We start from the raw sequence: 24,644 nt of genomic DNA on the forward strand, positions 1-24,644 counted from the left end.
TCCTTGGCGTCTCCTTTGATGTCCTGCTGACATCCGTGTGACTGGGGGAGCGGGTGAGCACAAGGACTGCTGAACAGTGTGATCATCACGGGCCTCCCTGAATGCTCCTGTCAAGAGGCAAGGTGACTTCAGGTGCTGAATTCCTGAATACCTGAGGGACCACGTGCAGTGTGGAGGGGTGGTGGTGGTGGCCGTGCTCCAGGAATATGCCTGGCCAGCCAGCTGCTCTAGAAACCCCGTGAACAACTGAGTACAGGTGGACAACAATGTCTTCTGACTGCAGGGAGCAACTTGCAGTTACCAGAGAAAATATGACAAGGAGACTCAGGCTGTGATGCATCAGTTGTTTAATGAGAACAGAGAGTGTGCATTTTGAGGAGAGGAGGGGCACTGAGCAGGGGAGGCCAAGGGCTCCAGGGGGCAAGTGGACATCACCCTTCGCAGTGATGTCTGCAAGGCTCTCCTGTCTCCCCATGGCAGCCACAGCCGAGGAGAATGCTCTGCTGTCTGGAGCAAGGGAGGGTGAAGGATGTTGCCTTGGTCAAGCACAGCAGCTGTGGAGCCCTGGCAGGAGGATGAGGGGGCTACACGGGAGTAGCAAGGAAAGCACAGGAAGCCTAAGAGGAAGAAGGGCAGGATGCCGAGGCACGGCACAGGGCTCCCTTCCATTCAGGTGGCGTTTCTCCATTCCGGGTTGTTCTGTCCCAGGTGAGCGATGCGCTGGCCCTACAAGCAGAGGTTGCAGGAACGCAGGGGCCCACAGAGCCCGCTCCCCAGGCCTGCGAACCCGCCACAGCCAAAGGAGCCCCCGGAAGAGAGGGGAACCCCCCCAGCGCTGAGGGTGCTCCCCACAGCAGCTGAGAGAGAGGAGCCCACGGCTGTGCTCTGAGGGAAAGAGGTGAGGATGGGGCCCGGCAGGGTCACCACCACCGGGGAGGGTTCGATCACGGTGGTGGAGTCAGCACAGCGCAGGACACAGGGCTCATTGCAGCTGCTTGCAAGGGGGGCTGCTCCGCAGGCAGAAGGCACGCAGGCTCTGTAGCAAGACATCTCTTGGCAGGGCAGGCAGAGCTGGAACACAGAGCAGGGCGTGAGACCGAGAGCCGAGCCCAGGGCAGAGGATGGCTCAGGACCACCATCTGAGCTGCAGAAAGAGCCCAGGGGGGCTCAGACTTACCGAGCTGACTGAGGAGATGGCAGCGAGGGCAGTGGATGGCCGGCCTGGAGATGCATGGACTTTTATACCCTGGCTCCCCCCCTCGGGGGACCTGAAGCATCCTTTGTGCATGAAGCACTTGGCCACACGCGGGATGTGCTTGCAAAGCCCTTCTGGATGATTTCATCTTTGCCCCTTTCATCTCCGAGGGTTTGCTCCCATCTGACACGCGGGCAAGGCTGAAACGTGCCCTTTGAGGTGCAGCAGCCATTACGCTGCTCCCTAAGGCCACGAGATGTTGTTGTCCACCTGTTTCACAGGGTTTCTAGAGCAGCTGGCTGGCCATGTACATTCCTGGAGCACGGCCACCACCACCACCCCTCCACATCGCACGTGGTCCCTCAGGTATTCAGGAATTCAGCACCTGAAGTCACCTTGCCTCTTGACAGGAGCATTCAGTGAGGCCCGTGATGATCACACTGTTCAGCAGTCCTTGTGCTCACCTGCTCCCCCAGTCACACGGACGTCAGCAGGACATGAAAGGAGACGCCAAGGAGCTGAGCTGCTCACTCTCATCACCAAGGTCCAGCTCTGGCACTCCTGGATGTGAATGGTGTTGTTGCTAGAGGAGGACAGCTTTGCTTTTCTTCTTCCCACTGGGCATGTGAGTTCAGCTCGAAGGGTTTATTGTTTACTGAAAAACAAGTTTATCAAAGGAATGGGCCAATGTTCAAAGACACTGTGACTCCTTGCCTGAGGGTGATCCAGGCCAAAATGGGTTTGTTTTTCTCCACATGCTCATGCTGGAGGCCAGCAGCTTCTGTGGGATGTGGTAAAGGCAGGGAACCAGAGCTCCCAGGTGCATGTGTGGGGAGAGAGACAGAGAGAAATAGTTCCGGAAAGCAGAACACGTCAAGATCTGGACACAGGGTGAGTCCAGAAGGGTCTTGGTGGCCAATGCCAAGTTCCTAAACGTACCTGCTAACAGGATCAGCCTCTCTTGCTGAGGCCAAGGCCCTGAAATGAAACCAATAATGAGATGATTACAGATGCCTCGGTGCTTGAGGGACCACGTGCGATGTGGAGGGGTGGTGGTGGTCGCCGTGCTCCAGGAATGTACATGGCCAGCCAGCTGATCTAGAAACCCTGTGAAACAGGTGGACAACAACATCTCGTGGCCTTAGGGAGCAGCGTAATGGCTGCTGCGCCTCAAAGGGCACGTTTCAGCCTTGCCCACGTGTCAGATGGGAGCAAACCCTCGGAGATGAAAGGGGCAAAGATGCAATCATCTAGAAGGGCTTTGCAAGCACATCCCGCGTGTGGCCAAGTGCTTCATGCACAAAGGATGCTTCAGGTCCCCCGAGGGAGGGAACCAGGGTATAAAAGTCCACGCGTCTCCAGGCCGGCCATCCACTGCCCTCGCTGCCATCTCCTCAGTCAGCTCGGTAAGTCTGAGCCCCCCTGGGCTCTTTCTGCAGCTCAGATGGTGGTCCTGAGCCATCCTCTGCCCTGGGCTCGGCTCTCGGTCTCACGCCCTGCTCTGTGTTCCAGCTCCGCCTGCCCTGCCAAGAGATGTCTTGCTACAGAGCCTGCGTGCCTTCTGCCTGCGGAGCAGCCCCCCTTGCAAGCAGCTGCAATGAGCCCTGTGTCCTGCGCTGTGCTGACTCCACCATCGTGATCGAACCCTCCCCGGTGGTGGTGACCCTCCCGGGACCCATCCTCACCTCTTTCCCTCAGAGCACATCCCTGGGCTCCTCTCTCTTAGCTGCTGTGGGGAGCACCCTCAGTGCTGGGGGGGTTCCCCTGTCTTCTGGGGGCTCCTTTGGCTGTGGCGGGTTCACAGGCCTGGGGAGCGGGCTCTGTGGGCCCCTGCGTTCCTGCAACCTCTGCTTGTAGGGCCAGCGCATCGCTCACCTGGGACAGAACAACCCGGAATGGAGAAACGCCACCTGAATGGAAGGGAGCCCTGTGCCGTGCCTCAGCATCCTGCCCTTCTTCCTCTTAGACTTCCTGTGCTTTCCTTACTACTCCCATGTAGCCCCCTCATCCTCCTGCCAGGGCTCCACAGCTGCTGTGCTTGACCAAGGCAACATCCTTCACCCTCCCTTGCTCCAGACAGCAGAGCATTCTCCTTGGCTGTGGCTGCCATGGGGAGACAGGAGAGCCTTGTAGACATCACTGCGAAGGGTGATGTCCACTTGCCCCCTGGAGCCCTTGGCCTCCCCTGCTCAGTGCCCCCTCCTCTCCTCAAAATGCACACTCTCTGTTCTCATTAAACAACTGCTGCATCTCAGCCTGAGTCTGCGTGTTTCTAGAAAAATCTGAGTTTCTCCTTGGCAACACATGCTTCAGGGCTGGTGTATGTCTCTACAGGGTGAGGCACAGACTCCTGCTCAGCCATTCCATGTTGCCTTTATCTCATCCTCAGCCTTGTGCAGGCTGCTCAATTTCAAATGGACTTTTTTTTTGTCCCAAGAGTCTGTGGTGACCAAAAGAGCATGGAGGTGTTACATCCCCCTGGGGAAAGGCAGGGTGGGTCATTTGGAGGCAGAGGCATGCTGATGGAGAGCAGCGGACCTCTTTCTTCTGACACCTGCCTTGTGCCCTGCTCTGTATTAACTGGGTACAGAATGGGTGCAGGCATTTCTGGTGGAGCCATCAAAGGGACAGTTTGGCCTGGGGAAGAGCCCATCCAAGTGGTGTTGCTGTGCCTGTGGGAGGAAGGTGATGATCACTGGCAGTGTCCATGCCAGTGAACTGTCCTAAGAATATCCTGTGGGCCTTAGGCATGATGTGTGCTGAATGGTACATTGAGATTTTCTGAGCAGAGAAGTCCTTCTGGCACAGGTATTACTTGAGGTGATACCTGGACAGTTTCCTATTCAGAGTGATAGTTTTCTTAACAGAGTGGAAGGGTTGAGCAAACCATCAGGGCAAGCCCCTCTTTTCCCATGCATGGCCATACACTCATCAGACCAGAATACTATTGCATGTGGAGACAGTGATCACACCATGGCCAATACATAACTTGAATACTGTGTGACTGCTGCGTGCTCCTCATAGATGTAGATTTTGTCAGAGTGAGTTTATTCAGAGGCCAGGGAGCACTGTTTTCTTCTGACAACTTTTAATATAGTTGGGCTGTTCTGCACCAAGTGGGTGGGATCTGACACAGAAAGAAATGGTGCAGACTTCTTTCCTGGGTCTCAGTAATAGGTGCCAATTACAAGTGGCTTAATAAAAAGCTGTTTTAATAAGATAGGGTGAGGAGAGGAATCGAGACAGTGAGCACATCTTTCATCCACATAGATGTTTTTTCCATGCTTCATGTATTCGTAGAGGATGTCAGACACATCACCTTCTTAGGGGAGTTTGTCCTAATTCCCTTGAGACAATTTACAGGGGTTTCTCTGTTGCTTCCTAATGCATCAGAAACCTCAGGCTCTTCCCTTGTACTTACAATTCCATCACCTTTCCCATCAAATCTACTTTAAAGGTCATTAAACAGTCCAGCCAGCTTGTTAACCTGGACACTCTTGCCTCCCTTTTTCAGATGAGCCTGGGCAGCTGTCAGCAGACCCAGTTCCTTGCAAGTATGCCCAGTATCCAGAAGCTGAGATTCTGAGCAAGGCACCAGCTACACAGACAGACTTTCCTCTCCTTTTTTTTGGATCCCCTACTGCAACCAGGTGTATAGAGAAGAACACCACCTGTTCTCCCTGTCCCTCTGATGTTGTTCCAAGGGATGTAAGTTCAGGGAAATGATTGTGCCCCTGTGCTTGGCACTGGTGAGGCAGTACTCTGCATCCTATCTTCAGTTCTGGGCTCCTTACTACAAAAAAGACATCAAAGGGCTGGAACATGCAATGACGCAGGTGAAGGGTCTGGAGAACAAGTTTTACAATGAGCATGTGAAGAAATTGGGGGTCTATTGCCTGGAGAAAAGGAGACTGAGGAGACCCTGCTCTCTGCAACTAGCTGAAAGGAGATTGTAGTGGGGTGGATCTCAGTCTTTTCTCCTTAGTAAAAAGCAAAAATAGCAAGAGGATATGGCATCAAGTTGCACAAAAGGAGGGTTAGATGACCCAGTAGAAGAAACTTCTTTCCTAAAGGGTAGTTAAATATTGGAAATGGCGGCCTGGGGAGTTAGTAGAATTACCATCCCAGGAGATGCTTAAAAGATGTGTAGATATGGACATAATAAACATGGCGTAGTATTGGACGTGAGAGTGTGGTAAATGGTTGGACCTGATAATGTTAGAAGATATTTCCAATGGGAATGATTCCGTGATTCTGTGGTTGTCTCTCCAGGCTGAGCCAGAGAAGTGCAAAGAAAGGCCTTGGGAGACAAAGCTAAAGTCTTTTTCAAATTGAGCAGCCTGCACAAGGCTGAGGATAAGATAAAAGCAACATGGAATGGCTGAGCAGGAGTCTGTGCCTCACCCTGTAGAGACATACACCAGCCCTGCAGCATGTTACCCAGGAGAAAGCCACATTTTTCCAGAGGAAGTACGACAAGGAGACTCAGGTTGAGATGCAGCAGTTGTTTAATGAGAACAGAGAGTGTGCATTTTGAGGAGAGGAGGGGGCACTGAGCAGGGGAGGCCAAGGGCTCCAGGGGACATCACCCTTTGCAGTGATGTCTGCAAGGCTCTCCTGTCTCCCCATGGCAGCCACAGCCAAGGAGAATGCTCTGCTGTCTGGAGCAAGGGAGGGTGAAGGATGTTGCCTTGGTCAAGCACAGCAGCTGTGGAGCCCTGGCAGGAGGATGAGGGGGCAACATGGGAGTAGCAAGGAAAGCACAGGAAGCCTAAGAGGAAGAAGGGCAGGATGCCGAGGCACGGCACAGGGCTCTCATCCATTCAGGTGGTGTTTCTCCATTCTGGGTTGTTCTGTCCCAGGTGAGCGATGCGCTGGCCCTACAAGCAGAGGTTGCAGGAACGCAGGGGCCCACAGAGCCCGCTCCCCAGGCCTGCGAACCCGCCACAGCCAAAGGAGCCCCCGGAAGAGAGGGGAACCCCCCCAGCGCTGAGGGTGCTCCCCACAGCAGCTGAGAGAGAGGAGCCCACGGCTGTGCTCTGAGGGAAAGAGGTGAGGATGGGGCCCGGCAGGGTCACCACCACCGGGGAGGGTTCGATCACGGTGGTGGAGTCAGCACAGCGCAGGACACAGGGCTCATTGCAGCTGCTTGCAAGGGGGGCTGCTCCGCAGGCAGAAGGCACGCAGGCTCTGTAGCAAGACATCTCTTGGCAGGGCAGGCGGAGCTGGAACACAGAGCAGGGCGTGAGACCGAGAGCCGAGCCCAGGGCAGAGGATGGCTCAGGACCACCATCTGAGCTGCAGAAAGAGCCCAGGGGGGCTCAGACTTACCGAGCTGACTGAGGAGATGGCAGCGAGGGCAGTGGATGGCCGGCCTGGAGACGCGTGGACTTTTATACCCTGGTTCCCTCCCTCGGGGGACCTGATGCATCCTTTGTGCATGAAGCACTTGGCCACACAGGGGATGTGCTTGCAAAGCTCTCGGGGATGATTTCATCTTTGCCCCTTTCATCTCCGAGGGTTTGCTCCCATCTGACACGTGGGCAAGGCTGAAACGTGCCCTTTGAGGCGCAGCAGCCATTACGCTGCTCCCTAAGGCCACGAGATGTTGTTGTCCACCTGTTTCACAGGGTTTCTAGAGCAGCGTGCTGGCCAGGCACATTCCTGGAGCACGGCCACCACCACCGCCCCTCCACATCGCACGTGGTCCCTCAAGCACTGAGGCATCTGTAATCATCTCATTATTGGTTTCATTTCAGGGCCTTGGCCTCAGCAAGAGAGGCTGATCCTGTTAGCAGGTACGTTTAGGAACTTGGCATTGGCCACCAAGACCCTTCTGGACTCACCCTGTGTCCAGATCTTGACGTGTTCTGCTTTCCGGAACTATTTCTCTCTGTCTCTCTCCCCACACATGCACCTGGGAGCTCTGGTTCCCTGCCTTTACCACATCCCACAGAAGCTGCTGGCCTCCAGCATGAGCATGTGGAGAAAAACAAACCCATTTTGGCCTGGATCACCCTCAGGCAAGGAGTCACAGTGTCTTTGAACATTGGCCCATTCCTTTGATAAACTTGTTTTTCAGTAAACAATAAACCCTCCGAGCTGAACTCACATGCCCAGTGGGAAGAAGAAAAGCAAAGGTGTCCTCCTCTAGCAACAACACCATTCACATCCAGGAATGCCAGAGCTGGACCTTGGTGATGAGAGTGAGCAGCTCAGCTCCTTGGCGTCTCCTTTGATGTCCTGCTGACATCCGTGCGACTGGGGGAGCAGGTGAGCACAAGGACTGCTGAACAGTGTGATCATCACGGGCCTCCCTGAATGCTCCTGTCAAGAGGCAAGGTGACTTCAGGTGCTGAATTCCTGAATACCTGAGGGACCACGTGCGATGTGGAGGGGTGGTGGTGGTGGCCGTGCTCCAGGAATATGCCTGGCCAGCACGCTGCTCTAGAAACCCTGTGAAACAGGTGGACAACAACATCTCGTGGCCTTAAGGAGCAGCGTAATGGCTGCTGCGCCTCAAAGGGCACGTTTCAGCCTTGCCCACGTGCCAGATGGGAGCAAACCCTCGGAGATGAAAGGGGCAAAGATGAAATCATCCAGAAGGGCTTTGCAAGCACATCCCGCGTGTGGCCAAGTGCTTCATGCACAAAGGATGCTTCAGGTCCCCCGAGGGGGGGAGCCAGGGTATAAAAGTCCACGCGTCTCCAGGCCGGCCATCCACTGCCCTCGCTGCCATCTCCTCAGTCAGCTCGGTAAGTCTGAGCCCCCCTGGGCTCTTTCTGCAGCTCAGATGGTAGTCCTGAGCCATCCTCTGCCCTGGGCTCGGCTCTCGGTCTCACGCCCTGCTCTGTGTTCCAGCTCCGCCTGCCCTGCCAAGAGATGTCTTGCTACAGAGCCTGCGTGCCTTCTGCCTGCGGAGCAGCCCCCCTTGCAAGCAGCTGCAATGAGCCCTGTGTCCTGCGCTGTGCTGACTCCACCACCGTGATCGAACCCTCCCCGGTGGTGGTGACCCTGCCGGGCCCCATCCTCACCTCTTTCCCTCAGAGCACAGCCGTGGGCTCCTCTCTCTCAGCTGCTGTGGGGAGCACCCTCAGCGCTGGGGGGGTTCCCCTGTCTTCCGGGGGCTCCTTTGGCTGTGGCGGGTTTGCTGGCCTGGGGAGCGGGCTCTGTGGGCCCCTGCGTTCCTGCAACCTCTGCTTGTAGGGCCAGCGCATCGCTCACCTGGGACAGAACAACCCGGAATGGAGAAACGCCACCTGAATGGAAGGGAGCCCTGTGCCGTGCCTCGGCATCCTGCCCTTCTTCCTCTTAGGCTTCCTGTGCTTTCCTTGCTACTCCCGTGTAGCCCCCTCATCCTCCTGCCAGGGCTCCACAGCTGCTGTGCTTGACCAAGGCAACATCCTTCACCCTCCCTTGCTCCAGACAGCAGAGCATTCTCCTCGGCTGTGGCTGCCATGGGGAGACAGGAGAGCCTTGCAGACATCACTGCGAAGGGTGATGTCCACTTGCCCCCTGGAGCCCTTGGCCTCCCCTTCTCAGTGCCCCTCCTCTCCTCAAAATGCACACTCTCTGTTCTCATTAAACAACTGCTGCATCTCAACCTGAGTCTCCTTGTCGTACTTTCTCTGGAAAAATGTGGCTTTCTCCTTGGCAATATGTTCTTCAGGGCTGGTGTATTTCTCTACAGGGTGAGGCACAGACTCCTGCTCAGCCATTCCATGTTGCTTTTATCTCATCCTCAGCCTTGTGCAGGCTGGTCAATTTGAAAAGGACTTTAGCTTTGTCTCCCAAGGCGAAAATGTTTTTTTTTTTTCTCCTCACACTGATGCTGGAGGCCAGCGGCTTCTGTGGGATGTGACAGAGAGAAATAGTTCAGAGCAGCTGAAGACTGCAAGAGCTGGGCAGACAATGAGCCCCCGAGAGGCTGGGTGGCCATTAACAAGTGTTTATAAACATCCCTGCTAACAGATCAGCCTCTGCTGCTGAGGCCAAGGCCCTGAGCTGGAACCACCTGGGAGGTGACTCCAGGTTGTCCCCTCCTGCTCCCTGCTGGGCAGGAGGACGCTCTCAGCATCCCTGTCCCTGAGCCGTCCTGGAGCATCCAGCAGGATGCAAGCAGGAGCTGAGCCGAATGGCAGCTGGTGCAACCCCCAGCAGGGATCTTTGGGTCATTCCGCCAGCTCTGGGCGCTTTCCCTGTCCTCTCTCCTGCCTCACCGAGCTGTCTTCATCTCGTGTTTGGTTCTTAGGAGTCCCTGAGTTGCTTTCTCACATCGTTAACTTCTGGCCCGTATCTTGCCAGCGTGCCGAGAGATACAAGAAACCCAGAAAGGCAGCCAATGAGATGTAAATTGTGCGGATGGTGGGGCGGTGGGACGCCGTGCCCACAAACGCCTCGATGGGAATAAAACGACAGCCCCCAAAAAACAAAGGGAAAAAATAAATCCAACAACCGAGGCGGGGAGGAGGGGCCGAGGGAGCAGAGCGAAACTGAAGTGTTTGTGCGTACTGCGTAACTGAGTTAGTGTGGCAGGGTTTTGCGGTGCTCAGTTCCAAAGCTCCCGCTTCAGAGCAGCGCGGGCAGCGCGGAAAAACCGCGGAACCCCGCCCGGCCCTCGGGGCCCCGCCCGCCCCTCAGGGCCGCCATGATGGCGCGGGGCAGCGCGGGGCGGCAGCTGGACGCGCGCCCCCTGCCGGCCGGAGGCTGCACCTGCACCGGAGCGGCGGCGGGAAGGGGGGGAAGGTGGCGGCCGGGAAGGTGGCGGCGGGGAGCGGGGTCGGGACCTTGTTCTGAACACCCGTGCGGCCAATATTTAGCCCTCTGTATTTAGCCCTCTCCGATCTCAGCCTCGGTCCGTTTTCCAGCAAGAGAAAACGCCCGTTTCTGAGCAGGCAGGCAGGCCGGCCTGCCCTTCGCTGCCCAAGGCGGATGGGACTTGGATCCTGAGGCAGCCTCGGCTTCCAGAGCTCTGCTGTCAGCATTTCATCCCAGGAAGGTGCTGCAGGGAAAGCCCTGGGGCTCATGAAGCTGCTGCAACAGCCCAAGTCATGTCTCGAGAGCTGATGTTTTCCCGGGGTTCTTCTTCACCAGAAAGAAAAAAAAAAACCAAACGCTCTGGAAGTTTTGTGCGTCTGCCTGGGTCCCACAGCGTCACTTGCTCTGGGGAGGGACCCGAGTCCAGCAAAGGGGCAGCAGGACCCGGCTTTGTTCCTGGCTTCCTCTTCAAGGTGATGGAGACAGCAAGATGTGTCCTGCTTTTCCAGACTGTTTGCTTTTGGAGGGCGGCTGCTGAGCAGTTGTGCTGACAGCTGCCACCATCTCAGCTGGGTCCCTGTGGGCAGAGGCTGCCTGTTTGTCACCTTCCCCTCAGGAGGTGTGCAGAAAGGGTGTGTGTGTTTTCAGGAACCAGCCCCTGACTCCTTACCTACCACCTTGGTGTTTTGCTTCCACCTGGTGTTGGAGAAGTCCCTTTGGGGTAGATTGTCCTTCTGGCCATGATGGAGTATCCATCTGCCATTGAGTTTCTCAAGTCCTGAAGGAAATTCCCTGCTCACTCTGGCACAGACTCCAGCTCTGTGTCTTCCCCTAAAGGCCTGCAGTCATTACTGCTGTCTTGTGCAGGTGGTTCCCGTGTGCACCCCAAAGCCTGGGTCACTTAGCTGGGGAAGTGTCAGCCCCTAAATGGGACCATTCAGGGTCCCAGCCCTTGTTGAGGATCCAGCAGGGCCCTGTGACCCATGTGCAGACTTGAGGACAGCCTGGCAGCACCAAGCACCAGCAGGGAGGGCAGGGAACTTGGAAAAGTGTTTCTCCACATGCAGGGCTAAGCTCAGAGCAGTCCTGGGAGGGACTACCATGGGCAGGCTTTCCTGCCCTGGGAATTACCTGGATAAGGCTACAGGAGGCAATGCCAGGGGATGCTCACTGGAAATCAGTTTGCTTCTGCCTTCCCTGAACTCCCTTCCGTGTCACTGTTCCTGTGATTCTGTGACTCAGGTGTCCCACAGTGGAATTAAATCGGGCTGTGATTCTACAAGTAGTTCCCTTAAAGAACTGCTTTTGAGTTAGCAGAAGGGATGAGAATAGGTCAGTTTTTACTTTTTTTACAGTCTTCCACAAGTACTTCATTAATCATTTACTCTCTAACACCAGCACACAACCCCCTGCCATAGCCCTGGGAATGACACACGTTCCCTGAATAGCAGATGATGCATCCAGACATTGCCTTGAAGGGCTGGCGTCCACCTTTCATCCTCTTTTAGACATTTTGAAGGAAAAATGAGTGCGTGGCAGAGGTCTTATGTCTGACAAACAGAAATATAGGCACGGTCGAAAGGATACTCAGGCCAAGAGCTGTGCAGTGTGGACACAACACCTTGAAGTTTGCCACCAGCATGGGTAGATACGAGTGACTCTGTACACCAGGACTGGAATCAGGGGGTCGTGCCCAGGAGGAGGAGATGCTTGTAGGATCTGTTGGCTTCTACAGGATCAGGACTGATCACCAAGGTGCACCACGGAGAGAAGCAGGCAATGGTAAGTCATGGCTTCACTCATTCTGATGGAGAGGTGCAAAATGGGTAAACTGCACTGACTTACAGAAGTTGCTGTTTCTTTCTGTTGATCATAAGAGAAGTCCTGGTGACTGACTTCCTGTGGAGATTTCGTTCTCTTTCCCATTCCCTGTGATGTTATTGCTGCTTTAAGTTGTCATTGAGGAAGATGCATCTTCCTGAGCCTGACTTAGCTGTGAGAGTGAGGAGGAATGCATGACAGGGATCCTTCTCTTTCTCCAATGACTAGAAAAGTGATCTCAAATGTTCAGCTGTGACCACACTTCTGGCTCCTAAGTCACTGCTGTGAGGCAGACTTTGTCTGGTTCTAGGTAATACAGAAAGGTAATTTATAGATACACATTTGTTCATAGGATAGTTCTGGTTGGAAGGCACCTCAGAAAGTCTCCAGGCCAGTGTCACACCAGAAGCACCTGATCTCCACCTAGGAGATGAGACCAGATTGCTCAGGCCTTGTTGTCCAGTGTTGGGAGCCTCTCAGAGCAGAGGCAACCACTCTGAGCAAGCCCTGCTTGACTGTCCTTGTCATGAAAAACATTTTCCTTATAGCCAGCCTGATTCACTTTGCTTCCACTTGTGCCTGTTGTGCCTTCTCCACTGGGAAGCACCTGGCCTGGGGTCTGAGGGACCTCTTTTCAGATGGTGGAGACTGCTGTTAGATTCCTTCAACTCCTTTTCTCCCCCAGGCTGTAGCAGGCCAGCACCCTCAGCCTTTCCACTAAGGAAAAGAGCTCCAGCCCAGGGAGAGCCCTTTTGGTGGCCTTCTGCTTTTGGTGCCCTTCACTTCCCTGGTGTGTTGTACAAGGGAGTTCAGAGCTCCACCCAGTGTTGTAGTGATGGTCTAAGGAGTGGTGAGTAGAGGGGGGGAATTTTTTTCCCCTTAATTTCCTGGTAATGCTCTGTTAACACAGTCAGGGTTTCAGTGAGTGACAGTCCTGTTGTGGTTTAACCCTGGTGGGCAGCTCAGGGCTGTAAAGCCATTTGCTCACTCCCTGCTGGTGGGATGTGGGGAGAGAACTGGAAGGGTGAAAGTGCAAAAACTTGTGGGTTGAGATACAGACCACTTAGTAGGTACAGCAAAAGCTGTGCACTCAAGCAAGCAAAAGAAGGAATGTACTCACTTCTACCCCCTGGCAGGCAGATGTTTGGCCATTGCCAGGACAGCAGAGCTTCATCACTTCTAATGGTTACTTGGGAAGGCAAACACCATAGCTCTGAATCAGTCTCTCCTTCCTCCTTCTTCTGGCAGCTTTTAGGACTGATGATGAGGAGGACACATGGTATGGGATACTCTACCTCATCTTTCCTTGCTGTGTCCTCTCCCTACATGTTGTGCTGCTGTGAGGGGACAGGGCTGGACCTGGTGTTCTCAGAGGTCCTTTCTGACCCAGATGATTCTGTGATTCTGTGACAGAGAAACAAAAAAAGGCTTTGATGCTGTGTAAGTGCTCCTCAGCAATAGCTAAGGCATTTCAATATTGCCTAAAGGAGGAAGGTGATGGTCACAATGTCCCTGTGAGTGTTTTAAGAGATGTCTCTGGTTACCACGGAAGGAGAGGGCAGCAGCTGAATTTCACATTCCCAGGGAAAGTGAAACATTTCAGGATTTTTCAGGTTTATTGCTACCTGTCAGGGTTGTGAGACTGTTCCTATGGGTACAGGTGGTGAATAGACTGAGGTCCCCTCTCCTATGATGTGTGTTTGCTTTGGGGTTTCTTGGTGTGGCACGAAGTCCCAGCATTAGATCTGGGTATTTCCACAGCATTGTGGGTGGGATCTTCAGAATGGTCAGTTGGCAAAACCATAAAGAAGTGTAATGAATTATGGTCATTTAATTAATCTGGCATGTTCTGGAAATGCACTCGAGCCAATCTCTCTTCCCCTACCCATTCTCCTTCCCTTTCCCCTCTTCCTTTCCCTTTCTTGCTGTCCACTGCAGTTCCTTCCTTTACTGAACAATGAAACAGTGCTTTATGAGAGACAGAGACAATCCCTGGAGCCTTGCAGGATGCAAGGAGCAGCAGAATTACTTAGGTTTGGGACTTTCTTGTTCAGTCGTTGCAGATTGCAATGGGAGTACCGAAAATGTCCACGGCATGGCAGCAAGAGAACATCCGTAGAGCTTTCGTGTATTCTGGCTCCGCTGTCGACTCTCTAGATGCTCTTTCACCAGCTAAGCCTGACAAATCATAGAATGGTTATCTTCCTTTCCGAAACTGAAACCCACCTTAATCTCTGCCTTCAGAGGCTTGATAAACCAGCACAGGAAAAGAGGGGGAATGCAGAAGAAATATCAGATGTGGGTGGTTGAAATGGAAAGAGTTTGTGTACAGAGAGTTTAGTTGTACCGGGCATTTCCTCATCAGTACCAAAGGAGTTCTAATTTCTGAGTGGATAGGAAAAGGGAAGAAACCCTGAAAACATATGATTTCTATCACTGTATGAAAGTGCCCTCAATTCTCTTTTGAGTATGAAGCAACTAAAACACCTTCAATTCTCTTGTGTCTGATGGCTGGAGGGCCAAGGGAAACACAAGGAGCCTTTCTCAACTAGACTGGCTACCTGGATGGGACAAAGCTTCACAAGTCCAGGGCTGCATGAAGAAAATCTTTTCTCTATGCTGTCCTGTCAGTCAAATACCAGTCTGGGTGGGGGAGTCATCTGCAGGAATTAGGTTTGTGCAGAGTTTACAGACTCCCACTCACTCTGTCATTGTGAGTGGATTTACAGAGAGCATGACCATTACTGGGCATGTTCTGTCCCCTACTACTGAAATGTCCACCTTAGTCTTGCATTCACACTGCCTATGATCAGAGATGAAAACCAGTGCTTCCCTCCCTTCCACTCCATACCTATCCCCAGGAGCTTATTCCCACATCTTCTAAGAGAGAGACAACTGCCATGGCTGTTTTTCATATGCAGTTTGTGAATAAGTTAGGAGACTGAAGAGTTAACTCAAAAGCTCTACATAATTCTTGTAACCTCACCACCACTTCTAAAGCCTAAAAGGCCCACGGCTCCACATTTAACCCCAGAACACCTCTTTTTCAACGGTGTCATGCAACAGGATAGGCAGTCTTTTTAGGGATCCTCTGTAAAATGCCGGTAGAATGAAAGGTGTCATTCTGATTCTCTTTATGCCCAGGTCCCTTTCAAATGAGAAGGGTCTAAAAGACCCATGGATAAAGGCTGCCTGCCCAGCGAGATGGTGCATGAGGGGTTAGGAGCAGGAGGTAGCAGCCATAGAAGCATCTGGGAACAGACATAGTTTTTACACTCTGATGTAAGAAATGTGTATAATCGTTCATGCGTCCCACTGTACTCTTTCCCAGTAAAGACAGGATGAGAAAATTAAGACAGGAGTGTAAGACAGCTTGTCCTTGGTCTTCACTGTCAGCTTTATTAACTTGCCAAGGCTTACCATGAACAAGAAAGGATTCAAGGAAGTCTTTCACGCTTCTGAGAGAGTTGGGGTAGTTCACACCTAAAAAGTCACAGACCCAGGGAGATACTTCCTGGAATGTCAGCTGAGGTCAGGCCCTTCAGTTCTGCTCAAGACCTCTTTCCAAGGCTCATTCAGCACTGGTCTCTTCTCTTCCTCCAACCTGGCTCCCAGAGCAGGATTTCTGTTTGCTCCAGGAATTCTGGGGGCCAGGGCAAGGACAAGTGCTGTAGGCAAGGGCATTCTCCCGTCTCCCTGGGCAGCAGGTCCAGCATGGAGCTGAGTCCCAGAGCTGCAGCGTGGTCACAGGCAGGGAGCCCAAAAGGGCTCAGCACCCCGTAGTTGGCAGGATTCGAACCTGCGCGGGGAAACCCCAATGGATTTCTAGTCCATCGCCTTAACCACTCGGCCACAACTACCTGCTCCTGCCCTCTCTGCCTGCTGAGCAAAGGACCTGTCCAATGGCACCTGGCGCCTGGGGAGCTTGGGGGCAATGCTCCACTCCCAGCTCTGCACTGGGAACCTGCACTGAGCAGGATGGAGGTCCAGAAACTCCGAGAGAGAGGACGAAGCCCCAGCAGGTGGGAACCTCAGGACAGAAGATGCTGAGGTTACCCTCCTTGCAGAAACGGTGGCTACCTTGGAGGGGGGGACTCAGGGGAGAATAAAAACCACCAGGAGTCTCCAAGGATGCTGCATGAAGTCTTTAATGAGCAGGAGGAAAGGCATTGGCGCAGAGGTTGAGCAAAGCAGCAGAGAGGGAGCTCCTTCTGGAGGAGCTGAAAGCAAAGCAGAGGCAGAGGAGGCAGGGGCAGAGCCGCCGTGCAGGGAGGAGCAGTGGCACAGGTCCCTCCTGGCAGGGGGCATGAGGACACCCAGCGAGCCTGCAAGCCGTGGCCACGCTCCCACCGCGGCAGAGTCCCCGTCTTCCTTCCTGCTCCAAAGGGGGTGATGGGCCGGCTTCAGCAGTTCATACGGCAGCGGAGGGAAGGCAGACACAGCCCGCAGCTCCCCAGACCCCCAAGGGAGCCCCCAGAAGAGATGGGAACCCCCCAGCGCTGAGGGAGCTGCCCACAGCAGCTGAGAGAGAGGAGCCCACGGCTGTGCTCTGAGGGAAAGAGGTGAGGATGGGGCCCGGCAGGGTCACCACCACCGGGGAGGCCTCGATGGCCACCGTCGAGTCAGCGCAGCGGGCGACACAGGGCTCACTGCAGCTGCTTGCAAGTGGGGTTGGGCCACAGCTGCCGCAGGACTGGGGCAGGCAGGGTCTGAAGCAAGACATCTCTCGCTGACGGAGGCAAAGCTGAAACACAGAGCAGGCAGAACACACAAAGCCCAACATCAGCCTCTCCAGCCTTTACTGGCACCTCTTTGGGCACAGGACCCTGCACAGGGCGTTTAAGGCACCTGCAGCCAGACGGCTCCTACCCCAGCTCCAGAGCCAACCCAGCTGCTCTGGAGAAGGCACTGGCTGCACTTGCCCATTTGGTCAGAGCCCTCCTGCTTGAGGCAGAAATTCTGCTGGGCAGACCTCCCTGCAGCTGAGCCCCAGTCATCCCCTGCTGCTTGCAAGAAACCCCCTCCTCCCAGCTCTCCCCAGCCACCACCATCCAAAGGGAAGGAGCTCACAGCCCTCCAACCCTTCTGCTGCAGGGCCAGGCTGAGGCAGCCCAAGCACCAAGCTGAGCAGGCAGCAGGAGAGCAGTTCAGCCCACAGGGAGAGATGCAGCGGGCTCAGGCTTACCTCGTTCCTCGAGGAGCGGGAGGCAAGAGAGGAGGATGCTGAGCCTGGAGCAGCACAGGCTTTTATGCTGTGTCGCACAGCCCCGCAGGGCCACAAACATTCCTTGCTCATGAAGCATCTAAACACCGAGTAGGTGCCGCTTGCCGAGGCCCTGCCGGTGATTAAGTCCTTGCCTCTTTCATCTGAGTGTTTTGCTCCTGCTTCTGACCACTCAGTATTGATTACTCTCCATTCCACCCTAACCAGGGCAACGATCTCCAAGGTCTGAGGGTAGTGTGCAGGGAGATTTGAAGTGGATTTGCATGGTACAGATGGCCTTGGTCCCATTGCCTTCTTGATGGTGAGCACAGTCACCTGTCACAGTTGCTGTCACCTCGAGTGAGCTCCCAGGTGCTCTCAGAGAGAACACTGAGGCTCATCCAAGAGACATTTCTCCCCACAGGTCATTGAAGATACACAAGAGACTGTGGGTTCCCTCAGGCAAAAGGACAAGGTTGCACCATCACATATGGGAGATGAGAGAGACCTCTCCAGGGATGTGGCAAAGCTCAAAGGTCAGGAGAGATCCTTGGGGGTTGAAGGAAATTCCTTGTGGGCAGGAGTGAGGGCCATGAGGATCTTGCTTATGCTGATGGGGCTCTAACAAGGGTTGGTTTTCTGATCAAAGACACACTTGCGTCCTTCCCCAAAAGAGACCCACACCCACACTGACCTGTTTTGCTCAGCAAGGGCAACCCAGAGGCCAAAGCCCTGGATGGGCTGCTCTTGAGGAGAGGGGCAGGGCAAGGAGCCAAAAGCTCACGTCTCCCTTTCCAGGGTCAGGGTGGGATGGCTCATTCCATGCATTTCAAACTACAAAGAGACACTGGATCAATGTCCCAGAACACCTGGGTGTCATTGTGATGTGGAAGAGTTGGGAAAATCCCAGAGCTGCAGGCAAACCTGAGTCAGCCTGGTGTGCACTCCAGTGCACATTGTGTCCTGGCCTCAGACAGTCCTGGGCTACCTCAGATCATTATCTCATTCCTCTGAAAGTTCTGCTTTCCTCAAATCCAGTTCCACACCTTTCACCACCTGAAACAACTGGTGCCTCTATGGAATCTCAAGCTGCTGCTTTCTTCCAAGACACTGTGTTTCAGTGTCTGCTAAAGGTCATGTGGCTCAGTGCTCCCCTGGAACCTGGCACCATGAAGCCAAAGAGCTGGATGTGTGCATGGAATGGCACCTGCTGTACATTTCACTTTCGTACCAGTGTGACTGGAAGCCCCTTTTTGTGCTAAAGGGCTTGAATTGAAACAGAGTCTGTCCCAGCACAGCTTTCAGAGTAAATCCTCGGGGTACCTTTACTCCTAAACTTGATTGTTACTGCCAGTCCACCTCCAGACCTTAGCCCATTACTCTAGGATGTCTCACCAGTGATGGCACCTGCACCACCAACTCCTGGAGGGCTTGGGATGTTCAGCTGTGAGAGGCCTGGGCTGGCAATGTGGGGACCAGGCCTCAAGGTCCTACTCCTGTGAACGTGTGCCTGTGTGCTGGATACACAGTTGAGGTGGGTGGTCTCAATAGGTCCTTTCAAACTCAAGCTGTTGATGAATGCTGTGAGGGCAGGTGCTGTTGCCCTTCCCTTGGAACTGCAGAGGCCACATCTGGATTGCAGTGCCCTGTTTTGTGTTGCTGGGAATAGGAGTGGTGATGTGAATTTCTCCCATGGAGAGAGGGACTGGGAGAGGACAAGGCAGAACATAAGGACAGGAGCATATGGCTAATGAGTTGAGGCCGTTTTTTTTGGAGCCTTCTTGAAGAGAAGACAACATGAGGCAGAGCAAATGGATGCAACTGCAGAAGGGCAAGAGGCCCAGAACCTTTTGAGGTACCAGGGAAGACGGATATGACTGGAGAAGTGGATTGGAGAGGAAACCTTCCAGAGGTCCATTCCAATCTTCACTATTCTTTGGTGCACCAGGTCACAGGACTTCTTCAGCAGTCATCCACAGGCAATGCCTCTGAAGGTGGCAGCAGCAGGAGATGGCATAGAAGGACCATTTTTTTCATCAGCCTTTGAGCTCTGGTATCCTCAGCACGCCTGAGGCCAGAACATAATGTGCACTGGAGTGCACACCAGGCTGACTCAGGTTTGCCTGCAGCTCTGGGATTTTCCCAACTCCCTGCACATCACAATGACACCCAGGTGTTCTGGGACACTGATCCAACGTCCCTTTGTAGTTTGAAAGACATCCCAGCCCTGACCTTGGAAAAAGAGACATGAGGATTTGTCTCCCTGCCTTGCCCCTCTTTCCTCCAGTTTCTCCACTTCCCAAGGTGAGACCAGAGCCCTGGATGGAACAAGAGTGAAGGGCTGCTCATGTTATCAAGACACATGGCTAGAGACACCCCATAGAGAAGTCATTTGAGTGAGACCTCCAGGACAATTGGTCTTAGCAGAGAGTAACACACATTAATGACACTGATGCTGGGAAGTCCAGAGGAGGAACAAAATATTTGGGATGAAAGAGGCAAGGACTTAATCACCGGCAAGGCCTCAGCAAGCGGCACCTACTCGGTGTTTAGATGCTTCATGAGCAAGGAATGTTTGTGGCCCTGCGGGGCTGTGCGACACAGCATAAAAGCCTGTGCTGCTCCAGGCTCAGCATCCTCCTCTCTTGCCTCCCGCTCCTCGAGGAACGAGGTAAGCCTGAGCCCGCTGCATCTCTCCCTGTGGGCTGAACTGCTCTCCTGCTGCCTGCTCAGCTTGGTGCTTGGGCTGCCTCAGCCTGGCCCTGCAGCAGAAGGGTTGGAGGGCTGTGAGCTCCTTCCCTTTGGATGGTGGTGGCTGGGGAGAGCTGGGAGGAGGGGGTTTCTTGCAAGCAGCAGGGGATGACTGGGGCTCAGCTGCAGGGAGGTCTGCCCAGCAGAATTTCTGCCTCAAGCAGGAGGGCTCTGACCAAATGGGCAAGTGCAGCCAGTGCCTTCTCCAGAGCAGCCGGGTTGGCTCTGGAGCTGGGGTAGGAGCCGTCTGGCTGCAGGTGCCTTAAACGCCCTGTGCAGGGTCCTGTGCCCAAAGAGGTGCCAGTAAAGGCTGGAGAGGCTGATGTTGGGCTTTGTGTGTTCTGCCTGCTCTGTGTTTCAGCTTTGCCTCCGTCAGCGAGAGATGTCTTGCTTCAGACCCTGCCTGCCCCAGTCCTGCGGCAGCTGTGGCCCAACCCCACTTGCAAGCAGCTGCAGTGAGCCCTGTGTCGCCCGCTGCGCTGACTCGACGGTGGCCATCGAGGCCTCCCCGGTGGTGGTGACCCTGCCGGGCCCCATCCTCACCTCTTTCCCTCAGAGCACAGCCGTGGGCTCCTCTCTCTCAGCTGCTGTGGGCAGCTCCCTCAGCGCTGGGGGGGTTCCCATCTCTTCTGGGGGCTCCCTTGGGGGTCTGGGGAGCTGCGGGCTGTGTCTGCCTCCCCTCCGCTGCCGTATGAACTGCTGAAGCCGGCCCATCACCCCCTTTGGAGCAGGAAGGAAGACGGGGACTCTGCCGCGGTGGGAGCGTGGCCATGACTTGCAGGCTCGCTGGGTGTCCTCATGCCCCCTGCCAGGAGGGACCTGTGCCACTGCTCCTCCCTGCACGGCGGCTCTGCCCCTGCCTCCTCTGCCTCTGCTTTGCTTTCAGCTCCTCCAGAAGGAGCTCCCTCTCTGCTGCTTGCTCAACCTCTGCGCCAATGCCTTTCCTCCTGCTCATTAAAGACTTCATGCAGCATCCTTGGAGACTCCTGGTGGTTTTTATTCTCCCCCTGAGTCCCCCCCTTCAAGGTAGCCACCGTTTCTGCAAGGAGGGTAACCTCAGCATCTTCTGTCCTGAGGTTCCCACCTGCTGGGGCTTCGTCCTCTCTCTCGGAGTTTCTGGACCTCCATCCTGCTCAGTGCAGGTTCCCAGTGCAGAGCTGGGAGTGGAGCATTGCCCCCAAGCTCCCCAGGCGCCAGGTGCCATTGGACAGGTCCTTTGCTCAGCAGGCAGAGAGGGCAGGAGCAGGTAGTTGTGGCCGAGTGGTTAAGGCGATGGACTAGAAATCCATTGGGGTTTCCCCGCGCAGGTTCGAATCCTGCCAACTACGGGGTGCTGAGCCCTTTTGGGCTCCCTGCCTGTGACCACACTGCAGCTCTGGGACTCGGCTCCATGCTGGACCCGCTGCCCAGGGAGACGGGAGAATGCCCTTGCCTACAGCACTTGTCCTTGCCCTGGCCCCCAGAATTCCTGGAGCAAACAGAAATCCTGCTCTGGGAGCCAGGTTGGAGGAAGAGAACATGCACAGAAATGAACTTGTAAAGCAGCGCTTGGGTCTCCTGGTGTTTTTTCCCTCCTCCCTCAGTTAGGTACCTGCACATCAAGGAAGGAGAAGACCGTGTACTGTCCCATGGCTGTCAGTATAACCCCTAGCATGACGCATTGCCCATTTTGGGTGCAGCTCTGTTGAGTGATAGCAGAACAACTGAAGTAAGCAAGCAGGGAAGAGTGATACAGAAAACCCCCAGAGAAATGGATGGTACCAGAAGCAATTGTCACATGTGGAATCAGAAGTAATGCCAGACACAGTTTTCCAGTTTAACTCTGAAAGTGGTCAAACAGCTGCCCATGGATTGTTGTACCATCTCCTTCTGTGGAGCTGTCCAACATCCAACCAGACAAGGGCCTGCACAGCCTCCTCTACTTGACTTGCTTTGTGGCAAGGCTGGACTGCATGAGCTCTAGCTGAGGTGGTGTGTGATGTGCTGAACCCCTAGCAGGATCCCCTCAGCTAGGAGCAGCTATGGAAAAGAAAGGAGCAGAGAAGGATCATTGCTCAGGAAAGCTGCAGAGGTTTGTTGGGCCTTGGGCAGCAGAAGGCACACGGGCATCCGTCCAAGGTGTGGGAGCGCAGGAAAGACTGGAAAATGAGAGGGTGTTAAACAAGTGAGCCAACAGCAAAGCAATGTGAGGAGCGTCCTGAGAGAGCCAAAAGGCTGAGGTCCCACTGAGATTTGAACTCAGATCGCTGGATTCAGAGTCCAGAGTGCTCACCATTACACCATGGGACCTGCTGGACATGTCTTGGCTTTCCCTCTGCCTGCCCTCCAGGAGCCAAGCACTCCCTGTTGAGCCTGGCAGTCTCTCCATCTTCACAGCCACCACCAAGGCAGCCTTCCTGCAGGGCCACCAGGCACTCACTACTCACAGTTCTTTGCACAACCTTGCCATGCCCCCTCTTACAAGACACCCGACTGCACCTCAGCTGTAGCCCAGGGCACTGAGGGAACAACCTAGGGCCACCTCAGCACTGCACAACCCCCTGGGCTGGCCTCTGCTACTGCTGAGCCCACAGCACAGACCATGTTCTTATGACCAAGCCTATGATGTCAAATGGCAGATTACATTCCGAGCGGACATGAGAAACACCTGCTCACTGGAGAAAGGTTAAATCTCCCCAGAGGCACAACTCTGAAAGCATGTACTGGAGAAGCAGTATTGCCAAGGGCTTTCCTCATCCACCCCTGGGATCTGCAGGACCCATCGGGCTGGGAGAAGTGTCTGTGATCAGAAAGAGCATGGCCCAACCTGTGAAGGTCCTGCAGAGAGGTGGAGACACCCCCCTTCCAGGGGTTGGAGCACAAGGAAGGGGACAGCCCTTTCCCATGCAGATGCTACAGGAAGGATGTGCCTTCTGGGACTGAGGCATTGTTTATCCAGGCAAGAGAGGGTGTCCCCAGTGCTCTGCTAATCTGTCTCTGCTCACACACGAGCCAGGCCACTCCTGGCTCCTGCACTCCTGAGGTCTTTCTGGCTGAGGGTTCACCTGGACAAGCCAGAGGGCCACCTTCACACAGCAGAAGCCCCCCCACACCTCTTCCCCAGACTAAACAAACCCAGCTCCTTCAGGATCTCCCCCAATCACATGATGCTCTGGCATGCTCTGATAGCCCCTTGTGCCCCTTGCCTCTTACTCTGGCCATAGGAAGTCTCTTCTGTGGCACCTGAGTCCTGCCTGTGGGAAGAGGCTCGCTTACTGCCCATGGTACGGAGGAAGGAGGAAACAGCTCTAAGAGTGACTTGTTGCTCATGGAAGGAGCTGGACTGCAAACATCTCAGGAGGTCATTAGTCCAAATGCCTGCACAAAGCAGGGCCAGCTGCAAAGACAGGGCATGCTACTCAGTGCCCGAGCCCTGAAACCTGAGAGTAATGATACTGAGGCATGGAGAATCCCAGAGTTGTCTGGACACCAGCTGCAGTCCCCCAGCACTCCCTGAGAATCCCCAAATGGTCCAAGGCAGTGCCAGCAGTCTGCTCTTGCCGAGGAGGGCATTGCTCAAAGCCAAGCCTGTGTCTGCAGGGCCAGGAGGTGCCCAGAGGCACATCTCTGAGTCAAGGCTGCAGGGGAAGTCAAAGGGAGGAGCTGGAGCACCCCGCGGGACCTGAAATTGCTGAGAGAAGCTGACTTGTTTGCGGGAGGAGAGACCAAGGCAGTGTAGAGCCCAGGTGAAGAAAAGTTTGTCTGCGTTGGCCAGGAATCGAACCCGGGTCAACTGCTTGGAAGGCAGCTATGCTCACCACTATACCACCAACGCTCTGCTGGAGCTGCCTTTGGTCCTCCAGCACAGAACCTGGGCTCCTGGACACTGCTCTTCTATTTCCCACTCCCACCTGCCTTCTGCTCTTGCACTTCACACAGTGACCTGGCTCCCTCTCCTCCACTTCTCACACTGGACGGCCTCCTCCTGCCAACACCCTGCTTGGCCTCCAGCTGCTGTGACACGGGGGTGCTGTGTGTGCCTAAGATGTGGATGGGGAAACTCCAGCCACTGGGGTGCTGGTAATGGTGCTGCTCTCAATCTGCCTTCATAAATACAACAGCTGGGCACCTGTATTTCTCTGCAGGTACCTACAGTGGTTTCAACACACAAAATAACACCTCTAGGTGAGGCTCTTCCCCCGTGTGCCTGCTGCTCCACACCACTCTGCCTTTGTGAGACCTACAGCAACGGGCACCTTGTGAGTGAGGGAAAAACCTAAGATCCGTGACCTGTGCCCAGCCTCCATCTTTAGCACTGGAGGCTGTGTTGTGCAAGCTCCTTTGGGAGGTCAGCAGCTGTCGCTCCAGGTGTAGGGCAGCGAGCTGGTGGGGTTGTACTGCCCAGGATGTCAGTTGAGGTCAAGCTCTTCAGTTCTGCTCAAGACCTCTTTCCAAGGCTCATTCAGCACTGGTCTCTTCTCTTCCTCCAACCTGGCTCCCAGAGCAGGATTTCTGTTTGCTCCAGGAATTCTGGGGGCCAGGGCAAGGACAAGTGCTGTAGGCAAGGGCATTCTCCCGTCTCCCTGGGCAGCAGGTCCAGCATGGAGCCGAGTCCCAGAGCTGCAGCGTGGTCACAGGCAGGGAGCCCAAAAGGGCTCAGCACCCCGTAGTTGGCAGGATTCGAACCTGCGCGGGGAAACCCCAATGGATTTCTAGTCCATCGCCTTAACCACTCGGCCACAACTACCTGCTCCTGCCCTCTCTGCCTGCTGAGCAAAGGACCTGTCCAATGGCACCTGGCGCCTGGGGAGCTTGGGGGCAATGCTCCACTCCCAGCTCTGCACTGGGAACCTGCACTGAGCAGGATGGAGGTCCAGAAACTCCGAGAGAGAGGACGAAGCCCCAGCAGGTGGGAACCTCAGGACAGAAGATGCTGAG

General features: G+C 54.7%; 1 protein-coding gene and 5 non-coding genes across 6 annotated transcripts; 1 reads left to right on the plus strand and 5 right to left on the minus strand.

Moving 5' to 3' along the window:
* Nucleotides 1-726: 726 nt before the first annotated feature.
* Nucleotides 727-1,050, minus strand: LOC115598868 (beta-keratin-related protein-like). The gene has a single exon (XM_030457273.1). It carries the CDS (start codon nucleotides 1,048-1,050, stop codon nucleotides 727-729), a length of 324 nt encoding a protein of 107 aa, XP_030313133.1.
* A 14,501-nt stretch (nucleotides 1,051-15,551) lies between these two features.
* On the minus strand, nucleotides 15,552-15,633 carry TRNAS-AGA. Its single transcript has one exon. It is a non-coding gene; the product is annotated as a tRNA-Ser (tRNA).
* Nucleotides 15,634-20,973: 5,340 nt separating this feature from the next.
* Nucleotides 20,974-21,055, plus strand: TRNAS-AGA. Its single transcript has one exon. It is a non-coding gene; the product is annotated as a tRNA-Ser (tRNA).
* Nucleotides 21,056-21,944: 889 nt separating this feature from the next.
* On the minus strand, nucleotides 21,945-22,016 carry TRNAQ-CUG. Its single transcript has one exon. It is a non-coding gene; the product is annotated as a tRNA-Gln (tRNA).
* Nucleotides 22,017-23,469: 1,453 nt separating this feature from the next.
* On the minus strand, nucleotides 23,470-23,541 carry TRNAG-UCC. The gene has a single exon. It is a non-coding gene; the product is annotated as a tRNA-Gly (tRNA).
* Nucleotides 23,542-24,371: 830 nt separating this feature from the next.
* On the minus strand, nucleotides 24,372-24,453 carry TRNAS-AGA. The gene has a single exon. It is a non-coding gene; the product is annotated as a tRNA-Ser (tRNA).
* Nucleotides 24,454-24,644: the final 191 nt, after the last annotated feature.

The sequence above is a fragment of the Calypte anna genome, chromosome 10, assembly GCF_003957555.1.
Source record: "Calypte anna isolate BGI_N300 chromosome 10, bCalAnn1_v1.p, whole genome shotgun sequence".
In the NCBI taxonomy this organism is placed as follows: Eukaryota; Metazoa; Chordata; class Aves; order Apodiformes; family Trochilidae; genus Calypte; species Calypte anna.

Coding starts and splice junctions, on each gene's coding strand:
- LOC115598868 (XM_030457273.1), bottom strand. CDS start 1,050: ATGTCTTGCTACAGAGCCTGCGTGCCTTCTGCCTGCGGAGCAGCCCCC.